A 23,964-nucleotide genomic window follows, 5' to 3' on the forward strand; every position below is an offset into this window, starting at 1 on the left:
GGGTAGCCATGGGAGGTAGAGAGGCCCTGTAAGCTTTGACACATAAGGGACTCTCATTATAGTGATGTTATTACGGGTGTCTGGATGGTTGTCATTAGACACTGGAAGTGGGGCCCAAATCTCTCACACAGGGAGCCTTTGGAAAAAGCCATTTGGAAAATGCCTCAAGAACCACAGCAACTTCCTCCCCCCTTGCCCTCTAATACAAAGTTACGCATGCCTAGACCCCAGCTAAAGACTTTGTGAGGTTACTGTCTCCATCACCGGCAGTGTTAGCAGCTGCCAGGGCTCAGCCCTCCTGAGGTTTCAGCACCAGGGACAGCGTGACTTATGGGGTGGATGAGGGACAAACATAGCTGAGGCTGACTTAAGGGCCAAAGAAGGCAGGGCAGGTGCTCTTCAAAATGCATCATCTATGAGCCTAATTGTGACCGGGGGGGATGGAGTGAGGTCACAAAGGTGGGTAGGCCTTGGGGGCGTCAGAAAAAGGCAGTGAGGGTGGGACATCTTCCTCTGGGCTTCTTAGAATAGGTGCATATACACTACTTAGCTCTTCCTGGGGGTACCTGAAGCCATAGGGCAAACAGGGTGTACCTTCCTGGAATGTTAGCCACTCAATAGTAAATAATGAGGCATGTTTTTGTGTCCAAAGAAATCGGCATGTTAGGGGATAAAATACAGAATTGGCATTTATTTTTAAGTTAAAAAAAGAGGTTTGTAAAGAAAAGTTTGGCTTGTGATGTTCTGCTCTGGACTGTATCATCAGACTTCCTCCATGCCTTGGGTGACCTCGTTGATGGCAGCTGTCCTACTCCCAGGAGCTCCCCTGGGGAAAGTGGAGATGATCCTGCATCTGGGGGACACTGTGTGGCCTTGCTGGCCAGCTGTGTGTGGTCTAGGCTGCTTTCCTGAGCCTTCTCTCCCCATTTGTAAAAGGGTGACAATATCATCTCCCCTCGGGGATGCGGACAATGTGAGGGAAGGCCCCTCTGTTAACATGTTGGGACTATATCAAGGTATGGGGTTACTGTTCTGTGTAGGTGTCTGCTGATGGGGCAGTGGGGCAAAGGGACTTTTGGCAGATGGAGGCAGAAGCTCTCATGCCCATGCTGTCTGGGGAGAGGAGCTGGTGGAGATGCTGAAGGGGGCGGCAGGAGACCTTTTGCTGCTGTTAAGGCATAAACTTCCCCCAACCCCAGCCACTGAGGTGGGCAACACCCCTCTCCCCACTATTGCCAAGCTACCCAGGGGAGGGCAGGGGCCAAACCCTCCAGATTCAGGCTCCTTGCAGAGGGCAGGCTCCAGCTTTGGTCTCAGAATCGTCTTAAGGTCAGACAATAAGACAATAATAGTAATGGCTGCAACAGGGTAGCAGAAACCACATTTTCCACTTTTAGGCACCTAACAGTGTCTAGATTCAGGCTGGGCATTTTTCACATCTCCTCTCCCTTGTTTCTCCTGACAGCGCTGGAAAGGATACTGAAGTTGGGAAGAGTGGGGCACTGTGCTCTCGTCTCCTGGCTAGAAAGTGAAGGGCTTCCTTCAAGGCCTAAGGGACTTCAAGACCTTGCCCTTACCACGGCACCATGCTGCCTTGGGGATGCTCCTTTTGCACTGGCCCCGCATGGCCAGCCAAATTCCTCTGGTCACAGGAGATGGCATGGCTGTTGGGCTGTGGGGCAAGAGGGGGCAGCTCTACCTGGAGCCAGCGGCCTGCTCCGACTTGCTCCAGGTGTCAGCGTTACCCTGTGGGAGCCAGAGGAGCCCTATGCTTTCCGCTAAGCCCAACATTCTGTACTCCTAGGCAGAGAGTGGACAACTTAGAGGAATCATATGCTAGCTTGGGGTCCTGACCGTGGCACCCAACACAGGAAGAGGAATGTGCAGAGAACAGCATGTGTGAAAACAATCCCCAGCAAGACTAGCTGGATCTGCTCTTAATTTAGGCAAGTACTGACACCTAGAGCTGGACTTCCTTTCTCCCAATTCAGGCACATTCCGTCACTGCAGAGATGTCACAGCAGCAGATGAGATGGGGGCTGATACCCACAGGAACTCTGCCTGATGGGTATCTTGGTCCCCAAATTACTTGACCAAAGGGACTTGGGCTTAGTGAGGGAGGTAGAGATAATATTACCCTGAAATCCCCTCTAGCTTGGTACTGGGCCCCAACTATTTACGAAAAGGGTTTCTACAAACATCACAAAGGGCAGTGTTGCTTGGCCGTGCATGGGCAGAGAGAGGCTGATCCCAACAGGCTCTGATAGGGACTTGCTTGTTCTTCCACCAGTCAGCCTGGACAGGGGAAGCGTGCAACATTCTTCTCCCTAGATGGTCACACGTTCTGTGCAGAAGATAAACTGGCTCCAGGAAATAACAACCTTATTTGTGATCAAGCCCATGAGGCCTCTTGGAATGGCTTCTCCTTCCTGATTTGCTAAAGTAAGTTGGACCACATGCGGCCAAGAACGGGGCCCACCCAATGAACAAACTCCATTTGAGTCCTGCAGGTGTGTGGCAGTGTCCCCTTGGTGGCTCAGGAGTTAGAACCAGTGACTTCTCCCAGGCTGTGGAGAGATGAACTGGAGAACTCTTTGGTTACAAAATGGGGTGGGAATCCCTGCCTGCCTGCAGAGATGTGCTGGTGGGGGGGGCTCTGAGTCAGGTGAGAGTGATGCTGTTTTGATGCTTTTGAGGCTCTCCTCAACTCTCCCCAAGCTGAGAAGATTCCATCTTTCCCCAGTGGGGCAGTGTGACAGGAAGAGCATGAAGCTCAGTGTCATAAGATCTGGGTTTGGTCTTGTGTTTATTAGCTGTGGGTCTTTCGGTAAATTTCATGATCTGGATGGGGAGCCCCTGATGCGTAGGATCTGCTCTGGAAAATGAGCTGATTTCAATAGTTCTGCTCATCCCCCTTGGCTCTTATCTTGTTGAGAGTTTGGAGGGGGCTGATAAAGGAAGACCCCTTCTGCTTTTGCTTTTCCTCGATCTCATGCCATCTGATACTAAGTTTTATTACACTTATCCTCCTTTTCTTGACTTTCCAACTTTAAAAACACAGCAGTCAGAAAAGTAACTCTCTTTTCCCCATCTTGAGAGTCCTATTTGCCTGCTGCTGAGGTTGGTGGCAAGCTTCAACAAGCCCAATCAACACAGCCTGCCTCTCAGTCTCCCTGCTTCTGTGTCACACTGAGAGGCTGGAGGGAAGGACAGGCCTGTTTCCAGAGATGATCACCAGCACCCTAAAAAGTCTTACAAAATCAGCCAGAGAGCAATTTACAGAAAAATTCCCTGCCTTCGGGTTCCTGCTGGTTACCAGGCACTCCTTCTCAGTGGGGCTTTGAGAAAGGCTTCAGGGATGGATGGCCAAGGGCAATTCCAGGGGTCATGGTGTCTTCCCCCTCATGTCCCTCTGGGCTACATTTGCTGGTTTTAATGACGCAAAGGATAGGTCCCCTTTTCTCCAGGTCAGCTGGCCCATGTAGACGTGGAAGGGGTCCTCTGGTCACCTTCAGCCTAGATCACAGCAGCTTCCCACAGCTAATCCAACCTGATTCTTTTTTTTTTTTTTTTTTTTTGAGATGGAGTTTTACTCTTGTTGCCCAGGCTGGAGTGCAACGGTGCAATCTTGGCTCACTGCAACCTCCGCCTCCCTCATCCAAGCGATTCTCCTGCCTCAACCTCCTGAGTAGCTGAGATCACAGGCATGTGTCATCACGCCCGTTTAATTTTGTATTTTTAGTAGAGACAGGGCTTCTCCATGTTGGTCAGGCTGTTCTTGAACTCCTGACCTCAGTGATCTGCCCACCTTGGCCTCCCAAATTGCTGGGATTACAGGGGTGAGCTAACATGCCTGGCCAACCTGATTCTTCTTTTTATTGCTAGAGGTGACGTCAGGGGTGGAAAGGTCCGGCTGTGTCACAAGATCCCAATGGGTGTGTGCACACATGTGTGTGTGTTTGTGTGTACATAGGTATGTGCGAGAAGAGGGGAGCAGCGACTGCATCTCTGGCCAGGGAGGAAAACCAGCATTGAGGAACTGATCACCACAAATTGACGGGGGTCCCCTCTCACTTTTGGATCAAATTGTATTCCTGCAGCTCATACAAGGAAAACTGCTTCCATGCCTTGGAGGGGAAAGAAAATGAGGGAAGTCCATTTTTTCTCCCTGTAGGCCTTGTTCTGGCCTGAGAACATGGTTTAAATTATTCTAGTCACAAGCAGGCTATTCAAATAAAATAGAATTTCAAACCACATGGGGCTTGTTGAGACATTCAGGCTACTCGGTGTGTGAAAGGCAGGGGGCTGGGGTGGCGTCGGCCGCCACTCTGCCGTGCTCTTTATTACCAGCGGCTGCAATGCCAGACACATCCGCGGGTGTCTCAAAGCCGAGGCGGATTCGAGCAGGTCTGACAGCAAGTGAGCACATGAAAGCCACTGCAAGCCTTCCCTCCCCGGTGGCAACTTTAATTATTTGAACTGGAGCTCAGAAAAAATAAAAATAAAATCAGAATACATTGTAAGTGGCTCCCCTGTTTCCCACAGAGAAGAGCTTGTGGTAGAGAGGAGGAACAAAAAGAGAAAACCAAAACCACAACATTCTCCCTTGTTTGTGGCTGGATGAGGCAGAGGTCTTTAAATATTCATGCCCCATGTGTAACTGTGCAGAGAGACAGGAGGCAGCCGCGGTAGTCAGCAAGAGCTGGCAGCAGTGGCTGCAGGAGCCTGGAGGGAGGAGGTGGGAGTGGGGCAAGCTTCTGGAATGCCCTGGAAGTTGGATTAGCACAAAGGTACACTGTGGCTATGCCTCCATCACGGGGGGCTCCTGCCCTGGTTCCGCATGCCCTCCCATCCGCTTCTCCTCACCCCTGCCTCCATCATTTCTCATCCTTTTTCTGACTCATCCTTCTAAAAGACAAGTGACATCACACTATTTGGGGCCACAGGCAGGGGAGGAAAACTCTCTGCATGGGCTTAGAATGGATTTCAGTCACAACTGGCATAACACCTACGGCCAATAGCTCTGAAGTTTCAGTGTGCCTCCAAATCACTGAGGATGGGGTTTAAAAATGCAGAGCCCGAGGCCCCACACTTAGCGATGTCATTCAGTAGGTTCAGAGTGGGGCATTTATTATGCTTTTCAGGTGACTGCAACTGGAGAAACATAGAACTACTGGTGAGCTCACTTCTAGATTTTTCAGAAAATTCTCGAAGATGACACCAGTTCTTCTAAGGAAATCCACTGATGATTGTGGTGTTTCTTGAGATATTCTACAATTACTTTAACTTGCCAGAGGCCAGGACTGAGCTGGATTTGGAGAAGGTCCTCCGTGGTAGGCATCAGCCCGGGAGCTCAGCAGGACCAACTGCCAGTCCCTGTGGGCCTGATGCTCATCAAACCCTGTCCCCCAAACTCTGTCTTGTGTCTACCTTCCTACACTTGGGCTCCATAGGCAACGGAGGCCTCTGCATGGTTGGTGGGGTTTGAAAACTCTGAGTGAACCTCACATAGTCCCCCAGAGAAATGCAATATCCATTTTTTTTCTGCCACTGGGGTTTAGCCTGCCTGGGAGGAGGAAATCAACTTCCTGCCTTCTGTATTTAGGATTCACATAAAATAAATGGTAGGGCTTACACATCTAGAAATGCATATTTCTACTTTGGTTATTTATTTTCCTGATAAAAACATTTCTCCCAACATTGGGAATTCAAAGACCCATCAGTATTAGATGAATGGTCTGAAAACCTGAATGTGAAATCATATGAATATATATAAATATAAATAATGTGAGTGTGGAATGGACTTATTCCCTTCCCTTCATTATGCCTGCCGAGCCAAGTTCTGGAAAAGGGCAGGAAATAGCAGAAACAGCCCAGAGCAAATTAGACTGCAGGAAAAATAAAACAGGCCAGTAAAACAAAACACCTGTTTAAGCTATTGATCAACTCAAAGGTTATTAGAGAAATGATGAAGTATTAGAAAAATATCATTTGTACCTTGACGTTTCCTTTTCTGAAATTTGGCTCATATTAAACCCAGTGAAGAGTAAATTTAAAGACCAAATGCTCTTAAGGATCCTCCTGCCCTCTCCGGTGGGCCAACCATCTGTCCTCATTTACATGTTCTCTTAAAAAGCCTTCCTTTCTAGGTACCTGCTCTCAGACACCTGAGAAATATCAGCAATGACTGTGTAATTCTACCATCTGCATGAGATAGCGTGGTTTCTCAAATACAATTTAATTTAATGAATCTATTTATTTGTGCCCAGACTTCTTCCAAAAAGGATTTAAGGTGGTTCACAGAGATACATAAAATCTAGTAGATAGCATAGCCTAGAAGAGGGCGAGAAGGAAGTGGCGAAGGTCGAGTTATAAAATCAAACCAGGAGAAAACTGCTACAAACTGCAGATCACGAAATTCCATTTAACGCCAAGCGGAGCTTTGGTTTTAATTTAACCCCTCCTTGGATTCAAAAATTATTTCTATGTCTTTTCCATTCTTATTTGTTTTCTGTCTGTGAGTTTCAATTTTTTTTCTTGTATAATTTTTTAAATTATACTTTAAGTTCTGGGGTACATGTGCAGATTGTGCACGATTGTTACATATTTTACGAGAAACTTGAGGGGCTTGAATCTGCCCGCGTCCCTTGGCAGGGCAGTCCTGTTGTCTGCCCCACTGCTGGCCGCAGCACCACCTCCCTGGGATTTCTATTAGCCACAGGAGGAGAAGTGAATCTGGTCAGTTTCACGATGTCCACAACTTGACAGGAAACACATTGCTCAGGGTGCACAGCTATTCCTGACACTGAGCCAGACAGGAATGTCTCCTGTGAGTGTCCAGAGAGAGATGACTGGCCAAGCCTAAACTACATGCAGGTTTTCTACAGTGTGCAAGATGTTGATGCAGGTGCGGCGAGGGGGTGCAAAGAAGCACAAGACACGGCCCGCTCTCTCGGAGCTTAGAGTCTGATTTCTGACTCAAGTTCTCTTCCTCTTCCTACAGTGTCCTTCTGAATGTTTATACAGGGTGCCAGGCACCTTGTTGGCTAACTACTGCAGTGCTTACTTTGTACCAGATGCTCTTCCAAGCCCTTTGGACATTATCTATTTAATCTTCACTCTTTGGGGTAGGCACTACAAGCATGCTCGCTTTCCCGGTGAGGAAACGGAAGCCCCATGAGGTTAATTAACTGCCCAAACAATCTGTACAGTCAATCAGTGGTGGAACCTGACTTGGACTCAGGTAGTTGATTCAAGAGTCCATGAGCTTCATCACTGTGCCATGTTGGAGTCTTAAGCACATTTATTGTCCCCTAAAGAATATGACCATATGCTAAGGAACATGGCGCCAGTCCCTCCACCCACACATGAATGAGATAACAGGGTCAGGAACCATTTGAGTGAGTGGCTTTGGAGCCACTCACTGAATGCCATTGACGTCTTAGTGAAATTTATGTAAATCAAATTTTTGAGGATGTTTAGTATTTAAAATGTATTACAAGAGCTCAATATTTTTAAAAAGGATTCTGTAGAAAGTCTTTTGTAATCCTTGTTACTCTCCCTTGTTATGCTGTAGAAAAATCTCTTCTGGTTTTGATTAAATCAAGGTTCTACTACAAATAGTTCAGTGCAGCTGCATATGGCTGTTGAAGGCTTGATTCTCTGCTGATGGGGCTTTACCTTGTGGATGGACGTGCTCTGCCTTGAAGATGGCAGAGATGGTGGAGATGGCCCTCTTGTTCTCTCCCCAGGAGAACCACCAGCCCAGCCAGCTAGGCTGCTTTCTTAATCTGGGTCCCGGAAGTGACAAGAGGTGGGAGGAGAAGTTAGAGAACTAGAGAAACACTGAGACTTGCCTCACATGGAGAGCTCTTCATCGGTGCGGGAAACGTAGCACTGGTCACTGTAGCGCTTTCAGAAGTGGGGACATCAGTGGTACTGAGCAATAGTGCATAGCCTAGGAGAGAGGAAAAGAATCATAAGCACACCATTAACAGGGACTGGGGGGCCAGGGGTGCAGGGGTCATGGACTGTGCACTGATCTTTTCTAGGCTGGGGATATCTTTGAGGAAACAGGTTTCTGGCCTGCAATGGAGAAGAAAGCCCACCTGCCAGCAATTTCATTCTATACTGCCTGTGAGGTCCCAGCACCATCACGGGGGCTTCCACATCCCTGATCTTCCAAGTCACCAGCTTCAGCCCATGGCCCAGGAGTAGCTTGAAGCACACTGGCCTCCCCAGCTCCACCCTCTCCATTTTCAGTCATGCATGGCCTTCCAGTGGTTTCTATGATCTTCACCCTCTTCTCCCCTGCTCAGAACCCAGGTCATCCTATGCCCCTGCCCATGAAGACCCACTTCTTGTATTTTCTAAGCATCGCTCTGCCTGAAAATCTGGCAGAACAGGGGCTCCCAACCCCACGTGGTGGAAGAAGCATCCACAAACTTCCAGGCTCTGCAGAGCATTTTGTAGGGGGTCAGAGCTGTGATACGAATGCTGGTGTGAGCTCACAACACTGGGGGCCCCCCGAACCCCAAGCATGACTTTAGTCTTTCCTTTCTACCTTTCTACCTCTCTCAGTTCAGGGCCGAGTAACCAGGAGGTCTCAGCAGGCATGAGGGAGATTCAGGGAGCTGGCATTTGACTGGGGACAGAAAAGCCCTCTTGCAGTCAGGCGGGTCACAATTGTTGCCTTCAGATTTTTGAGTGGCTGCCTTGCTGGGAGAGGCGTAATTCAGTTCTGTGGGGCTCCAGGGAGCAAAGGTCATGATCAACGAGTAAAAGTCAGGGAGAGGTGAAGCTTGCCTCCAGGTAAGGAAAGCTAATCCATGATTGGGAACAACAGCATGGCCTGCTCCAGGAGGCAGCGGGAGCCCTGTCACTGGAGGTATTCCACAGGGCTGGGTGTTTCTTTGCTATGGGTGCTGTAGGGGGAATTATCAAACTGGGAGCAGAGACATGAAGAGCACATCCAGCTTTCAACTCCACTTCTCTGCTTCTTCTGCAGACAGAATGCTAAGAATGATGCTGCTGGATGGTGAGGGCTGAGCCAGCTCTTACTTTGTTCAAAAAATAAGCATTGGAGGGTCTCTAGTTCCACAAAAAGAAGGCAAATGAAGAGGAAAGAAGGAGAGAAAACTTCCCATCCTGTCAGCCCCATGCTTCGGAGAGGTGGGTGCCAGGACCTGCCTGGGCCCCACCACTAGGCACAGCCCCCAAGGCTGGCTAGCCTGGCCTCTCCAGCAGCCTAATGTTGGGAGCTGTGCTGGCTTCACAGACCCTCTGTGATCCCATACCCTGCCCAGCCTGGTGTCTCTGAGTCTGGAGTCAGCTTACCCAGGTGTGCTGGCTATTTCTTGGCTGTGTGGAGGCCCTTTGCTCTCTGGCAGACATGCAGGGTTTGTGGGGGATGGGCCCCGGAGAGGGGAGGAAAAGCATTACTAACTTAAATCAGGAGTGACAGTAGGGGGATGGTTGGAGAGGCTGTGCCACAGGGGGTGGACCAGGTGTAGGATGAGGTTCCCTGGGAACAACTCCGGGACAAATGACACAAAGCCTTCCTGTGCCTCAGCCTCCCTAGTTAAAGAGGGCTATGACTTTCCCTACCTCTCAATGAATTATGTGCCTGACACATAGTAGGCCTTCAACACACATTTGTTGATGGGAAGGATTATTATCATTGTTGCTATTATCTTTTTGCTAAACCCTCCTCATGGTTCTCATTTTAATTAACCAAAGGTGATATCTACCTTGGCCTGATTTAATTATTCGAAAGCTCAGGAAGATGTAAAGAGGGAATTGTTTGTGAGTGCTCTAGGCAAGCTTTGGTTAGACACCTGAGCTTGCCCTGCAGGTGGGGTGAAGCCCAGCTCTGAGTCTCTCATCTGGCTATGTGGGCATGACGATGGGCAGCAGGGAGAAGGGAGGAGAGCAGCAGTACCTTGGTGGTCCTGGAGCCGGGCATCCTTTAGAGTTCTGATCTGCCACTGAGGAGTGTGGGGTGAGAGGGTGCCTTGGGTCCAGCCACAGAAGCCATCTTCAAAGTTGCAGTAAAAACCCGCAGGGAGTTTACCTATGGAGACAGCAGAGAGGCAGTCATTTCCAGGACCACTGAAGGCAAAATATGCCAACTTCAAGTCAAATTAGCCAGGCATGACCCAATTATCTTCATTAGTAATACAGCTCCCAGCCAGAATGCTGGATGACTAATGACACAGATCATAATGAAGAAAAGCCCTCAACCCCTAACTGATGCCTGTGCTGGTTTACAGTTTCTTATCTTTAGAAAACAAAATAGGAAAAATAACTCCTCAGCATGGGTATTGTTAGTCCGATTGCATATCTGACAAAGTAGAGGCTCAGAATTCTTTTTCATTTTTTTAATTGTGCTTTAGGTTCTGGGGTACATGTGCAGATCATGCAGGATTGTTGCATAGGTACATACATGGCAATGTGGCAATGTGGTTCGTTGCCTTCATCCCCATCACCTATTTCTGGCATTTCTCCCCACGTCATCCCTTCCCAATCTCCCCATCCCCCTGCTGTGCCTCCCCTGGCCCCCCACAATAGAACCCAGTGTGTGATGCTCCCCTCCCTGTGTCCATGTGTTCTCATTGTTCAACACCTGCCTATGAGTGAGAACATGCGGTGTTTGGTTTTCTGTTCTTGTGTCAGTTTGCTGAGAATGATGCTTTCCAGGTTCATCCATGTCTCTACAAAGGATATGAACTCATCCTTTTTTATGGCTGCATAGTATTCCATGGTGTATATGTGCCACATTTTCCTTATCCAATTTATCATCGATGGGCATTTGGGTTGGTTCCAGGTCTTTGCTATTGTAAATAGTGCCTTAATGAACATACGTGTGCATGTGTTTTTATAAGAGAATGATTTATAATCCTTTGGGTACATACCCAGTAATGGGATTGCTGGGTCAAATGGAATTTCTATTTCTAGGTCCTTGAGGAATTGCCACACTGTCTTCCACAATGGTTGAACTAATTTACACTCCCACCAACAGTATAAAAGTGTTTCTATTTCTCCACATTCTCTCCAGCATCTGTTGTCTCCAGATTTTTTAATGATCGCCAGTCTAATTGGCATGAGATGGTATCTCAATGTGGTTTTGATTTGCATTTCTCTGATGACCAGTGCTGATGAGCATTTTTTCATATGTTTGTTGCCCTAATATATGTCTTCTTTTGAAAAGGGTCTATTCATATCCTTTGCCCACTTTTGGATGGTTTTGTTTGTTTTGTTTTTTCTTGTAAATCTGTTTTAGTTCTTTGTAGATTCTGGATATTAGCCCTTTGTCAGATGGGTAGACTGCAAAAACTTTTTCCCATTCTGTTGGTTTCTAGTTCACTTGTTTCTTTTGCTGTGCAGAAGCTCTGGAGCTTAATTGGATCCCATTTGTCTATTTTGGCTTTTGTTGCCAATGCTTTTGGTGTTTTAGTCATGAAGTCCTTGCCTATGCCTGTGTCCTGAATGGTTTTGCCTAGGTTTTCATCTAGGGTTTTTATGGTGTTAGGTCTTATGTTTAAGTCTTTAATCCAACTGGAGTTAATTTTAGTGTAAAGTGTCAGGAAGGGGTCCAGTTTCTGCTTTCTGAACATGGCTAGCCAGTTTTCCCAACACCATTTATTAAATAGGGAATCCTTTCCCCATTGCTTGTTTTTGTCCAGTTTGTCAAAGATCAGATGGTTGTAGATGTGTGGTGTTGCCTTCAGGGCCTCTGTTCTGTTCCATTGGTTTATATCTCTGTTTTGGTACCAGTACCCTGCTGTTTTGATTACTGTAGCCTTGTAGTATAGTTTGAAGCTAGGTAGCGTGAAGCCTCCAGCTTTGTTCTTTTTGCTTAGGATTGACTTGGCTATGCGGGCTCTTTTTTGGTTCCATATGAAGTTTAAGGTGGTTTTTTCCAGTTCTGTGAAGAAGGTTATTGATAGCTTGATGGGGATAGCATTGAATCTACAAATTACTTCAGGCAGTATGGCCATTCCATGATATTGATTCTTCCTAACCATGAGCATGGAATGTTTCTCCATATGTTTGTGTCCTCTCTTATTTCCTTGAGCAGTGGTTTGTAGTTCTCCTTGAAGAAGTCCTTTACATCCTTTGTTAGTTGTATTCCTAGGTATTTTATTCTCTTTGTAGCAATTGTGAATGGGAGTTTGCTCATGATTTGGCTCTCTGTCAGTCTGTTACTGGTGTATAGGAATCCCTGTGATTTCTGCACATTGATTTTGTATCCTGAGACTTTGCTGAAGATGCTTATCAGTTTCAGGAGATTTGGGGCTGAGTTGATAGGGTCTTCTAAATATACATGATTATGTCATCTGCAAATAGAGATAATTTGGCTTCTTCCTTTCCTAACTGAATACCCTTTATTATTATTTTTCTTGTCTAATTGCTCTGGCTAGAACTTCCAATACTGTATTGAATAGGAGTGGTGAGAAAGCATATCCTCGTCTAGTACCAGATTTCAAAGGGAATGCTTCCAGTTTTTGCCCATTCAGTATGATACTGGCTGTAGGTTTGTCATAAATAGCTTTCATTTTGAGATATGTTCCTTCGATACCTAGTTTATTGAGAGTTTTTAGCATAAAGAGCTGTTGAATTTTGTCAAAGGCCTTCTCTGCATGTATTGAGATAATCATGTGGTTTTTGTCTTTGGTTCTGTTTATGTGGTGGATTATATTTATAGACTTGCATATGTTGAACCAGCCTTGCATCCCCAGGATGAAGCCTACTTGATCATGATGGATAAGCTTTTTGATGTGCTGCTGCATTTGGTTTGCCAGTATTTTATTGAAGATTTTTGCATCTATGTTCATCATAGATATTGGCCTGAAGGATTGTTTTTTTTTGTTGAGTCTCTGCCGGGTTTTGGTATCAGGATGATGTTGGTCTCATAAAATGATTTGTGAAGAATTCCCTCTTTTTGGATTGTTTGGAATAGTTTCAGAAGGAATGGTACCAGCTCCTCTTTGTATGTCTGGTAGCATTCGGCTGTTAACCCATCTTGACTTGCACTTTTTTTGGTTAGTAGGCTATTAATTGCTGCCTCAACTTCAGCCCTTGTTATTGGTCTGTTCAAGGTTTCAACTCCTTCCTTGTTTAGGCTTGGGAGGGTGCAAGTGTCTAGGAATTTATCCATTTCTTCCAGGTTTACTGGTTTACGTTCATAGAGTTGTTTGTAGTAATCTCTGATGATAGTTTGTATTTCTGTGGAATCGGTGGTGATGCTCCCTTTATTATTTTTTAATGCATCTATTTGATTCTTCTCTCTTTTCTTTTTTATTAATCTGGCTAGCAGTCTATTTTGTTGATCTTTTCAAAAAAAAAAAAAACAGCTCCTGGATGTATTGATTTTTTGAAGGGTTTTTTGTGTGTCTATCTCCTTCAGTTCTGCTCTGATCTTAGTTATTTCTTGTCTTCTGCTAGCTTTTGAGTTTTTTTTTTTTATCTTCCTCCTCTAGCTCTTTCAATTTTGATGATAGGATGTTGATTTTAGATCTTTCTTTGCTTCTTATGTGGGCATTTATTGCTATAAATTTCCCTCTAGACACTGCTTTAAATGTGTCCCAGAGATTCTGGTACATTGTGTCTTCATTCTTGTTGGTTTCAAATAACATCTTCATTTTTGTCTTTATTTCATCGTTTATCCAGTCGACATTCAGGAACCAGTTGTTCAGTTTCCATGAAGTTGTGCGGTTCTGAGTTAGGTTCTTAATCCTGAGTTCTAATTTGAATGCCCTGTGGTCTGAAAGGCTGTTTGTTATGATTTCCGTTCTTTTGCATTTGCTGAGGAGTGATTTATTTCCAATTATGTGGTCAATTTTAGAGTAGGTGCAATGTGGTGCTGAGAAGAATGTATATTCTGTGGCTTTGGGGTGGAGAGTTCTGTAAATGTCTATTAGGTTTACTTGGTCCAGATCTGAGTTCAAGTCCTGGATATCCTTGTTAATTTTCTGTCTGGTTGGTCTGTCTAATATTGACAGTGGAGTGTTAAAGTCTCTCACTGTTATTGTGTGGGAGCTAAGACTCTTTGTATGTCATTAAGAACTTGCTTTATGTATCTGGGTGCTCCTGTGTTAGGTGCGTATATATTTACCATTGTTAGCTCTTCTTGTTGCAGTGATCCTTTTACCATTATGTAATGCCCTTCTTTGTCTCTTTTGGTCTTTGTTGGTTTAAAGTCCATTTTATCAGAGACTAGGATTGCAACTCCTGATTTTTTTGCTCACCATTTGCTTGACAAATCTTCCTCCATCTCTTTATTTTTAGCCTATATGTGTCCTTGCATGTGAGATGGGTTTCCTGAATACAGCACACTGATGGGTCTTGACTTTTTATCCAATTTGCCAGTCTGTTTCTTTTGATTGGGGCATTTAGCCCATTTTCATTGGGGTTAATATTGTTATGTGTGAATTTGATCCTGCCATTTTGATGCTAGCTGGATGTTTTGCCCATTAGTTGACACATTTTCTTCATTGCATCGATGGTCTTTACTATTTGGTATGTCTTTTGGAGTGGCTGTTACTGGTTGTTCCTTCTATGTTTAGTGCTTCTTTCAGGAGCTCTTTTAAGGCAGGCCTGGTGGTGATGAAATCTCTCAGCAATTGCTTGTCCATAAAGGATTTTATTTTTCCTTCACTTGTGAAGCTTAGTTTGGCTAGATATGAAATTCTAGGTTGAAAGTTTTTTTCTTTAAGGATATTGAATATTGGCCCCCACTCTCTTCTGGCTTGTAAGGTTTCTGCCAAGAGATCCACTGTAAGTCTGATGGGATTCCCTTAGTGGGTAACCTGACCTTTCTCTCTGGCTGCCCTTAGTATTTTTTCCTTCATTTCAAGCCTGGTGAATCTGACGATTATGTGCCTTGGGGTTGCTCTTCTTGAGGAATACCTCTGTGGTGTTCTCTGTATTTCCTGGACTTGAATGTTGGCCTGCCTTGCTAGGTTGGGGATGTTCTCTTGGATAATATCCTGAAGACTGTTTTCCAGCTTGGATTCATTCTCTCCATCACATTCAGGTACACCTATCAAATGTAGATTAGGTCTTTTCACATAATCCCATATCTTGGAGGCTTTGTTCATTTCTTTTCACTCTTTTTTCTCTAATCTTGCCTTCTTGTTTTATTTCATTGAGTTGATCTTCAATATCTGATATCCTTTCTTCTGCTTGGTCAATTCAGCTATTGAAACTTGTGTATGCGTCACAAAGTTCTCGTGCTGTGTTTTTCTGCTCCATCAAGTCATTTATATTCTTCTCTAAGCTGTTCATTCTAGTTAGCATTTCATCTAACCTTTTTATAGGTTCTTAGTTTCTTTGCATTGGGTTAGCATGTGTTTTTTTTAACTCTGGGAAGTTTGTTATTACCTTTTGAAGGTAATAACAAGTTTGTTAACACCTTTTGAAGCCTGTTTCTGTCAATTCATCAGATTCATTCTCCATCCAGCTTTGTTCCCTAGCTGGTGAGGAGCTGTGATCCCTTGGAGGAGGAGAGGCATTCTTGTTTTTGGTGTTTTCATCATTTTTGTGCTGGTTTCTTCCCATCTTCGTGGATTTATCTACCTATGGTCTTTGTAGCTGGTTACTTTCGGATGGGGTCTCTGAGTGGACATCCTTTTTGTTGATGTGGAAGCTATATCTTTCTGTTTCTTAGTTTTCCTTCTAACAGTTTGGCCCCTCTACTGCAGGACTGCTGGAGGTCCACTCCAGACCCTGCTTGCCTGGGGATCACCCATGGGGGCTGCAGAACAGTAAGGGTTGCTGCCAGTTTCTTCTTCTGTTATCTTTGTCTCAGAAGGGTACCCACCAGATGTTGGCCTGAGTTCTCCTTTATGAGGTGTCTCTTTGGGTATACAGAGGTCAGGGAGCTGCTTGAGGAGACAGTCTGTCCCTTATAGGAGCTCAAGTGCTATGCTGGGAGTTCTGTTGTTCTGTGCAGAGCTGCTGGGCAAGTACATTTAAGTCTGATGCAGCTGAACTCATAACCACCTCTTTTCCTAGGTGCTCTGTCCTAGGAAGGTCGGGCTCTATTTATAAGTTCCTGACGTGCTGCTGCCTTTTCTCATAGATGCCCTGCCCTGCACAGAGATAGTCTAGTCACAGTCTGCCAGCAGAGGCATTGCTGAGCTGCTGTGGGTTCTGCCCAGCTGCTGTGTGAACTTCCTTGACCAGAGGCTCAGAATTCTTAAGCAACCTGACCAGGATCACATAGCTAGCAGGTAACCCAGCTAGGACTCAAATCCAGATCGTCTGCTTCTAAATTCTGTGCTCTTTGTGCTGATCTACCATGAATGTGACCTCAGGAGAAGCCAATGTATAGCTTACTACATTTCTAATGGTTGACTCGGTGTCAAGAGTGTGGTGGTGGCTGTGGTACTGTTGGCTGGGGGTTTGTCTGGGTCCATCAAATTACCATCTGCAGAGAGTCAAAACTTTCCATTTGCTTTCCTTTATCTTCCAGTCCCCTTGCAGTTAAGTGAAGCCATATGATGTGCTCTGGCCAATGAAATATGAGTGGAAGTGATGTGTCTTCTCTGAATTAAGACTGCAAAAAGTCCTTGTGTAAATCTTTTGTCTCTCCATCCCATTGCTGAAACAACCAATGAGAGTTCTTGTTCCTAAGGGTGACACTATATTGATGGAGAAGCCTCTGCCAGCCTAGGTCCCTGAGTGATCCTGTGGAGCAGAGGCCCCTCCCACTCCCATCCTCATTGGACGAGTACTGTAAATGTTAATCCCAAGCCACTGAAATATGGGGTTTATTACTGTAGCATGATCTAGCCTATCCTGATCAAATAGTCCCAGTCACTGGGGTCTCTTTATATCATCTGTGGGCTCAGCACAAAGGGCACACGATCTTTTTCTCTACATCAGACTGATCTCAGGACCCATTGAAGAGGCCACAGTCAGCTTTCTAGACTGTGCATTTCTCAACTGCCCAAAGAAGGAAGAGGGAAGGATAAGAGGGTGAGAGAGAGAGCTCACTTTCTCCAGCTCACTCTGAGCATGGCTCCAGGAAAGGTGCTCAGCCCTGAGGAGCTAGTGGACTATTCCTGGCAATTCTGATGGCATCCAACACCTCCCAGCCTAGCTGCAGAGAAGTCTGTCTCCAAGCAGAAGGAAAGAAGCTCTCTAGCTGAGACCCACAGCACTGCATGTCCTTCCTCTGTCTCAGCCTTCTTGGCAGCAGTAGGCTGACAAAGAGGGCCCTAACGCTTCCTGGCTGTGACAGCACCTTAGTGAATTATTACTCATTTCACCCCAATTCTCTGTGCATTTCACACAGAGGCAGAATTATAAATTAAAACAGGCTGTCACTGACTTTGAGCATCTCTTCCCATTTATACCCCCCTGAAGAAATCATTTTCCCCCAAGCCTCACATGTTTCTCTGATTAAAAATCCCAAAGCTAAGAAGAACTTTCTGTTTTATTTTTTATTCCTCCCTCAAGGGATCCCACATCTACTTCTTTTGCAGAAACCCACTGGTGGCTGGAAGTGACCTTCTCATGGAGTGTCCTTTACAAGTGAGTTTTAAAATGGCTCATGCCTGTAATCCTAGAATTTTGGGAGGCCAAGGCAGGCAGATCACCTAAGGTTAGGAGTTCAAGACCAGCCTGGCCAACATGGTGAAACCCCATCTCTACTAAAAATACAAAAATTAGCTGGGTGTGGTGGTGGACTCCTATAATCACAGCTACTTGGGAGGCTGAGGCAGGAGAATCGCTTGAACTCAGGAGGCGGAGGTTGTAGTGAGCCCAGATTGCACCACTGCACCCCAGCCTGGGTGACAGAGCGAGAGTGCGTCTCAAAAAAAAAATGCATTTCCTTCTCTTGAAGTGAAATACACACTATGGAATCTAGCTTTGGTTTTGTCTCTACTATTGGAATTCATGCGGGTCTTCAGAAATTTGAAGAAAGATAGCACCTCTCTGAGCTGAGATTGCACCACTGCACTCCAGCCTGGGCAACAAGAGCGAAACTCCGTCTCAAACAAACAAACAAAAACAAACAAACAGACAAAACCCAAGGCCCACAATGAAAGATTCCAGTGGGTGATAGATTCCTGGAGGAAGGAGGAAGCCAGCCTGAGGTGGGAGCTGCACAGTGTGTCACTCTCTCTTGCCCTTTTAGGAGGTCGAGGGAGAGAACTGAGCCTGGATCATAGGTATTGGTATCACAGCAGCACTGGGATCCGAACATATGGGCTCTAGTTCTAGCCTTACCACTTCCTGCTATGACCTTACATAGACCTTACACTTCTTCCTTAGAGTCTCAGGTTCCTTATCTGTAAAATGGGGCAATATTAGTGTCTATTTTACTGAGCTGGTTTGAGGATAAAGCAGGGGAGAGAGTGTGGAAACACTTTGTAAACAGCCAGAGAGGTACAAATGTAAAGTGGTGGTAGTGTTATGAATTGTCATTCACACCTAACACGGAGCTAACTCATCAGAGTATGGCTGAAACTGACAGTAAGTCCCTGGCCAGCTCTCCGGAAATGCCTGTTGGAGCCTGCATATGTGGTAGCTCTGCCTATGCATTTTGGATGGACAGGAATGTAGAAAGCCATCAGCATTCTCTGATGCGGCAATTAAAACCCTAAATGGAGGAAGGGGAGCAGAGGATTTCCGTGACTGTAAACTCATCAAGGCAGCGAGCTCAGCAAGAAGCCACTCCTGAGGAAGCTGGTGGGGTTAAGGTTAAGTCAGAACAAAGACCCCTGTGGATTAGGCTGCAACTGGGAAATCACTGCTAAGGCCAATTGCTGAGCAAAAAGTTGGCCCACAGGGTTGGGTCTAATGGTATCAACTCATCCTCTGATCAACCTTTTCTCTTCTCATTTGCCCCAAGCTCCTACTCAGTGCTTCACAGATAGGACTTCAAAACTTATTTGCTGAACAAAATGGGAGTGGGCTCAATCCTCTAATTCTTTGACACTCAAAAGATGGTCCAGGGACCAGCTGCAGCCTCATCACTTGTGAATCTGTTAGATGCCTGGAATCTCAGGCCCTGCCCCAACCCCCTGAATCAGAATCTGCATTTTTAACAGGCTCCCCTAGCTACTCTTGTGCACCTTAAGTTTGGAGAAGCACGGTTCTAACCAACCCCCTTCTTGGGCTGCAGCCAGTTATTTCATTGGCTGGATGGCCAAATTGCGCTGTGGGTAGGTCAATCAATCCCGCAACATTTGGCAATTATGACACCTGATTCCACTCTAAGAGAGACAAACTGGTAGTGTCATGGAGCTGTGACCTCAGCAGCAGCTGTAGGAGCTGCCAAGTATAAACTCCAGGCCAAATGACACTACTTCTTTTCCTTCCTGCATGACAACTCTGTTAACATTTTTGATAAATATGTGCTATACATTTTCTTGAAAATATAGAGCCATGGGAAAAAAATGCTAGAAGAAATACATCAAAATATTACAGTTATCTCTGAATGTTTGAGAGGGAGGATTATGGGCAATAGTTATTTTCTCCTGTGTACATTTCTAGATTTTCTGTATTTTACAACCAGTACGTTTTATTTTAAGATAAAGAAATACACTTTTAAAACACTGTTTTTGCTTGGCAGGAAGAGTATTCTCAGCACACAGATGAGATTTTGGAGTCCATAGGGGAAAAGTGACCCATTAGCAATACCCAGTGGATCACTGACTCGTCCAGGGAATGAAGTGGGGACACCTGGCCCCTTTCTGGGGAGCCACATGCCATTAGGGTCATTGGTCAGAACACACAGAGAGTCGAGAAGACCCCCTTCAGTGCATTTGGAATGTCTCACTTGGATTTGGTGACGTTTAATTAGAAGCGCAGAAGTGGCTGTGTTGGAGAGGGGACCGAGAGTAGTGTGTGGGGTGCGGGTTTGGAGGAGAGAGTACGATGAACAGAAGAGTGTCATGATTGGACAGAAAGGGCAAAGGAATGTCACCTCCCTCTCAGGCCCTTCACTCATCCTGGACAACTCTTAGAATTTTTAAGGGCTCCAAAGAGATCTAGTAACATTGCCCAGAGTGAGTCTGATAATGTGCTTGGAGCCCCAGCGTGTGCAGGGGACTCCCTCTGGGAAGGTGTGGGAGTTGAGGCTGACCTTTTGGTAGGGGGAGTTGATTAAATGGAACCTACTTTCCCCTTCCAAATTCCAGCCATGGCAGGGTTTGGTCAACTACCCTGGCCCAAGATGAATGACCCTCTGGAAGGTTCCTGAGAGGACCTGGCCACCCCCAACAGAGCTGCAGTGCGAACACCTGCTCAGAGAAAACATTTAAACAGGCTCCAGACCACCTGGAAAAGAGCAGGTGTAGTCAAGAGTATTTTCCTCTGATATTGGTGTTGATTCTGGAAACCATCCCAATGAAGAAAACAATAACATGAATAGTACTGGCTAACATTTACTGAGCATTTACTGTGTGCCAGGACCTGCTCCAAACACTTCCTGCTTGTTTCTCAGACCTCAGAGTGTGAGTAGGCATCACATTACAGTTGAGGAACTCGAGATCCAGACAGGGAGGCCGATGGTCTGAACCCTCCTACCCTAGAGAAAGGCAGTAGCATAGCCCTGGTCCTCCCTGTCTCTTCCTGGCCCCTTCATCCTGGGTATATTTGTGACTAGGTTTAGCTAAACGCTGGAAGCTTGTGAAACAGAGTTTAGCCTAAGGCGGTTCAGAGTGTGGCTCTGAAGTCAGACTGCATCACTGCTCAGTCGCTGGCTATCGGTTTGATCACGGACAACCACTTAAACTCTGCGAGCTTCAGCTTCCTTGTCTCCAACAAAGATGGGTACAATAGCATCACACAGGATGTTGTAAGGATGAAGCAAGTTCATCCCTGAAAAGTGTTAAGAACAGCTCCTGACTCCTAGTGTTGTAGCTGTTATTTTCATGGGAATGGTTTTCAGACTCGACGTTAGTGTGATGGGGAAAAGAGCAAAAATGCCAGAGAGGAAGAGGCACACAAACAAGAAAAAGGATATTTTCTAAGAGTGCTGCTGAGATCTGAGTGGGAATAACTCTCCTGAATTGAACTTCCCTCCCAGCAACTGATTTCCGTAGCCAAGCACACAGTGAGGGTATTCTCCAGGGTGGGGGGTTATTCTGAGCTTGTTAGAGCTGCTTTTCAAATGTGGCTGAAAAAGCCTCTGGGCCCCAGGTTCTGGCCCTCAGTACTTGAAGTGGACTTCCCTGAAGCTTGGAGCTGGCCAGGAACCAATAATGGTAAGCTTTGGAGTGGTGGGAAATGCCCTGTGCCCGTAGTAATCGGCTGGATCCTGAAGGCTCAGGGCTGTAATTACAGCCCTGTCTCTGACATGCTGTGTGACCCTGAACAAGTCAATTGCCTTATCTGTGCCTTCATTTTCCCAATTGTCAATCAGGGCATGGCCTGCCCAACCTGTGTCCCAGCTGGAAAGTGGGTATCAAAAAACTTGAAAAAGGCAGTCGTGAAATCACACTGTTCAGAGGCACTGCTGGAAACACTACAGAAACAAATAAATAGAGAGACACACACAGGCCCCTGAACGGGGCATTGTGGGCAGGGTGGCTTCACTTTGGGCCATGCGTGTAGTGAGAACTCAATGAGAAAGGCCAGGAGCGGAACAGAGCAGGCCAAGCAAAGCCCTTCCCTGTAACTCTTTGCTGAGTTTTATCTAAAAACACACAACAATTCCATAATAATTGGAAAATTCACTTGAAAGTTTGGTATAAAAATGAAGTGTAAAAAATTGGGAAATGGATATCTTCATTGCTTCATTTAAATGAGAATAAATAAGACCTTCCCTGCCCCCGACAAAGAGTCTAGATGATTGGGGGCAGAGGGCCCTGTTTTAAAAGGTATTTTGGAAACTTTATTGCAGGCCAGTGGGATCTGCATATCTGGGAGGCAAGGCATTTGCTCCAGGTCTGGGGCCCACCCCAGGCACCATCCTGCCTTGTCCTTCCCCAATCCAGGCTCCATTTCACTCCCTGCCCCCATGTGGAGCTTTCAGTGCTTTGAGGGCAGATGCTGAGTTATTCGTCTCTGCTCCAGGATCTGGCACGTTTTCCAGCTCCCTGTAGGTATTCTGCAAGTGTTGGTGGTTTCCGTGGCAAAAACATAAAAGGCTCTGAAGTGATTACTTCTGGAGAGACAGCTGCGGGGAGCACCACGTTCAAGTGCAGGAGCACCAGCTGGGAGTCTACTCTGCCCCGACTGCCAGCAGGGCCTCGGCAATTTGTTTTCCTCTACGGAGTCCAAGTTGCCCAACTCATTGTTTCCTCTCAATCAGCGAAGATTCACTGAGCACCGAAGCTGTGCCAGGAATCATAAGAGGTATTGCTACGGGAAAGACGACCAGACTCAACCCACTCACATAGAGGAAGAGAGACATGGAAATCGCCTCCATAAAATATAATGGATGCATGCCCACTAGGATGGCTAAAATTAAAAAGACAGATAATATGACGTGTTGGCAAAGATACGGAGAAAGTGGGCCCCTCATAGGCTGCTAAATACCCAGAATAGGCAAATCTATAGAAACAAAGATTAGTGGTCCTTTCAGGCTAATGACAGGGGGGTTGAAGCAAAATTGGAAGAGATACTGCAGGTTCCTTTTTGGGTGATAAAAATGTTCTAAAATTAAATTGTGATGATGGTTGAACAACCCTGTGACTATGTGGAAAACAGTGAATTGTACACTTGAAGTGGGTGAATTGTATATGAATTCTATCTCAAAGCTATTCATAAAAAGTCATGGCAGTGATGATGTTTGTATAGATCCAGTGAGTTGTGGGGAAGGGTCCAGAGGGAGAAGAACCAAGGGTACATGTGGGGGACGATCAGAGGAGGCTTTCTGAAAGAATCAACTCGGGGCAAGTCTGGAAGTAGATGTGACTCAACAAAGGGAAGGCGAGACCATGTAAGCAAGCCATAGCAGCATGAAGGACCTGCAAAGTGGTTTCACACGGCCGGAGCTGGGGTGCATGGAGGAGGGAGAGGATGAGGGGCAGGTGGGGAATGGGGCTTGGAAGGTGAGGGAAGTCTGGTCATGGAGGGCTTTCAATGCCACACCGGAGCTGGGCTTTATCCTGCACATTTTCTCTATGCCTTGAGGATGCTGATGGCATAATTTACAAGATCCCGTTTGATTTTTGACTTATATGACTGCAGACTTACATTTCTAGACCACAAATCTTAGCTCTACCTCTTGAAGACTGTGTGGCTTTGCCATGAGAGGAGTCTCAAGTGTTATTGGATGTCGGGAAGGCTGTCCATCCTCTCATGCCTGGGATAATGGGGACAAGAGGGGCTCAGGGGCTGGGCGGGGCTGAGGCAGGGTGGGGCAGCCCCATCTACTCACGGCACATCTGGCTCTCATCTTCTCCCTGGGCGCAGTCCTGGTGGAAGTCACAGGCCTGGCCAAGCTGGAGGACTGTCCCGTTCCAACAAGTGAAGGAGCTCTGCAGGGCCATCTTGGAGCCGGGGGATGTTCCTGGAGAGCACACAGACACACAACCATGGTGAGTTTGGACGACCCCAGTCACCAGCTGGCCTGATGGGTTGGTCCCATGGGCAGGCTGCAAGGAGAGCATTATCCCACCCTGCCATTCACACCCCAGGCCTGACTGAGACTTCTGCATTTCCATCTGGCCACACCCAGGGCCAACACCAGCAGGTGAGAGGAGTCAAAGCCCCTCATGCTCATCCATGGTCTGCTGGGTTATCACACTTTCTAGGATGGTGAGCAGCAGAGTGGTCCACGTTCCCCCTCGGGGGTCCTCAAACCCATGGCTTTAGTGTGCCAAGCGGATAGCCTCCAGGTGGAATCTCACCTGCACAGACAGCTCCACCCTCAAGGTCAAGTTTGGGGTACCAAGAAGTGGACCTGGTCTAGTGCATGTCCCCCATGTTCTTGACCCCAGGTTCCATCACTGGAGTGACTTATTAAGAAGATTTTAGAAACATGCAGCACTTTCTGTT

General features: G+C 46.3%; 1 protein-coding gene across 1 annotated transcript in view; it reads right to left on the reverse strand.

Moving 5' to 3' along the window:
• Nucleotides 1-23,964, reverse strand: part of ALK (ALK receptor tyrosine kinase) — a 756,557-nt gene that overhangs the window by 131,836 nt on the left and 600,757 nt on the right. The window contains exons 6-8 of the mRNA XM_032239194.1: nt 23,345-23,476; nt 9,941-10,072; nt 7,857-7,957 (exon numbers count right to left, since the gene is read on the reverse strand). Of these exons, the coding sequence (XP_032095085.1) occupies nt 7,857-7,957; nt 9,941-10,072; nt 23,345-23,476 (365 nt within the window). The remainder of the gene's footprint in view (nt 1-7,856; nt 7,958-9,940; nt 10,073-23,344; nt 23,477-23,964) is intronic.

Source organism: Sapajus apella, unplaced genomic scaffold, assembly GCF_009761245.1.
Source record: "Sapajus apella isolate SASKATOON/1434 unplaced genomic scaffold, GSC_monkey_1.0 scaffold44, whole genome shotgun sequence".
NCBI classification, from domain to species: domain Eukaryota; kingdom Metazoa; phylum Chordata; class Mammalia; order Primates; family Cebidae; genus Sapajus; species Sapajus apella.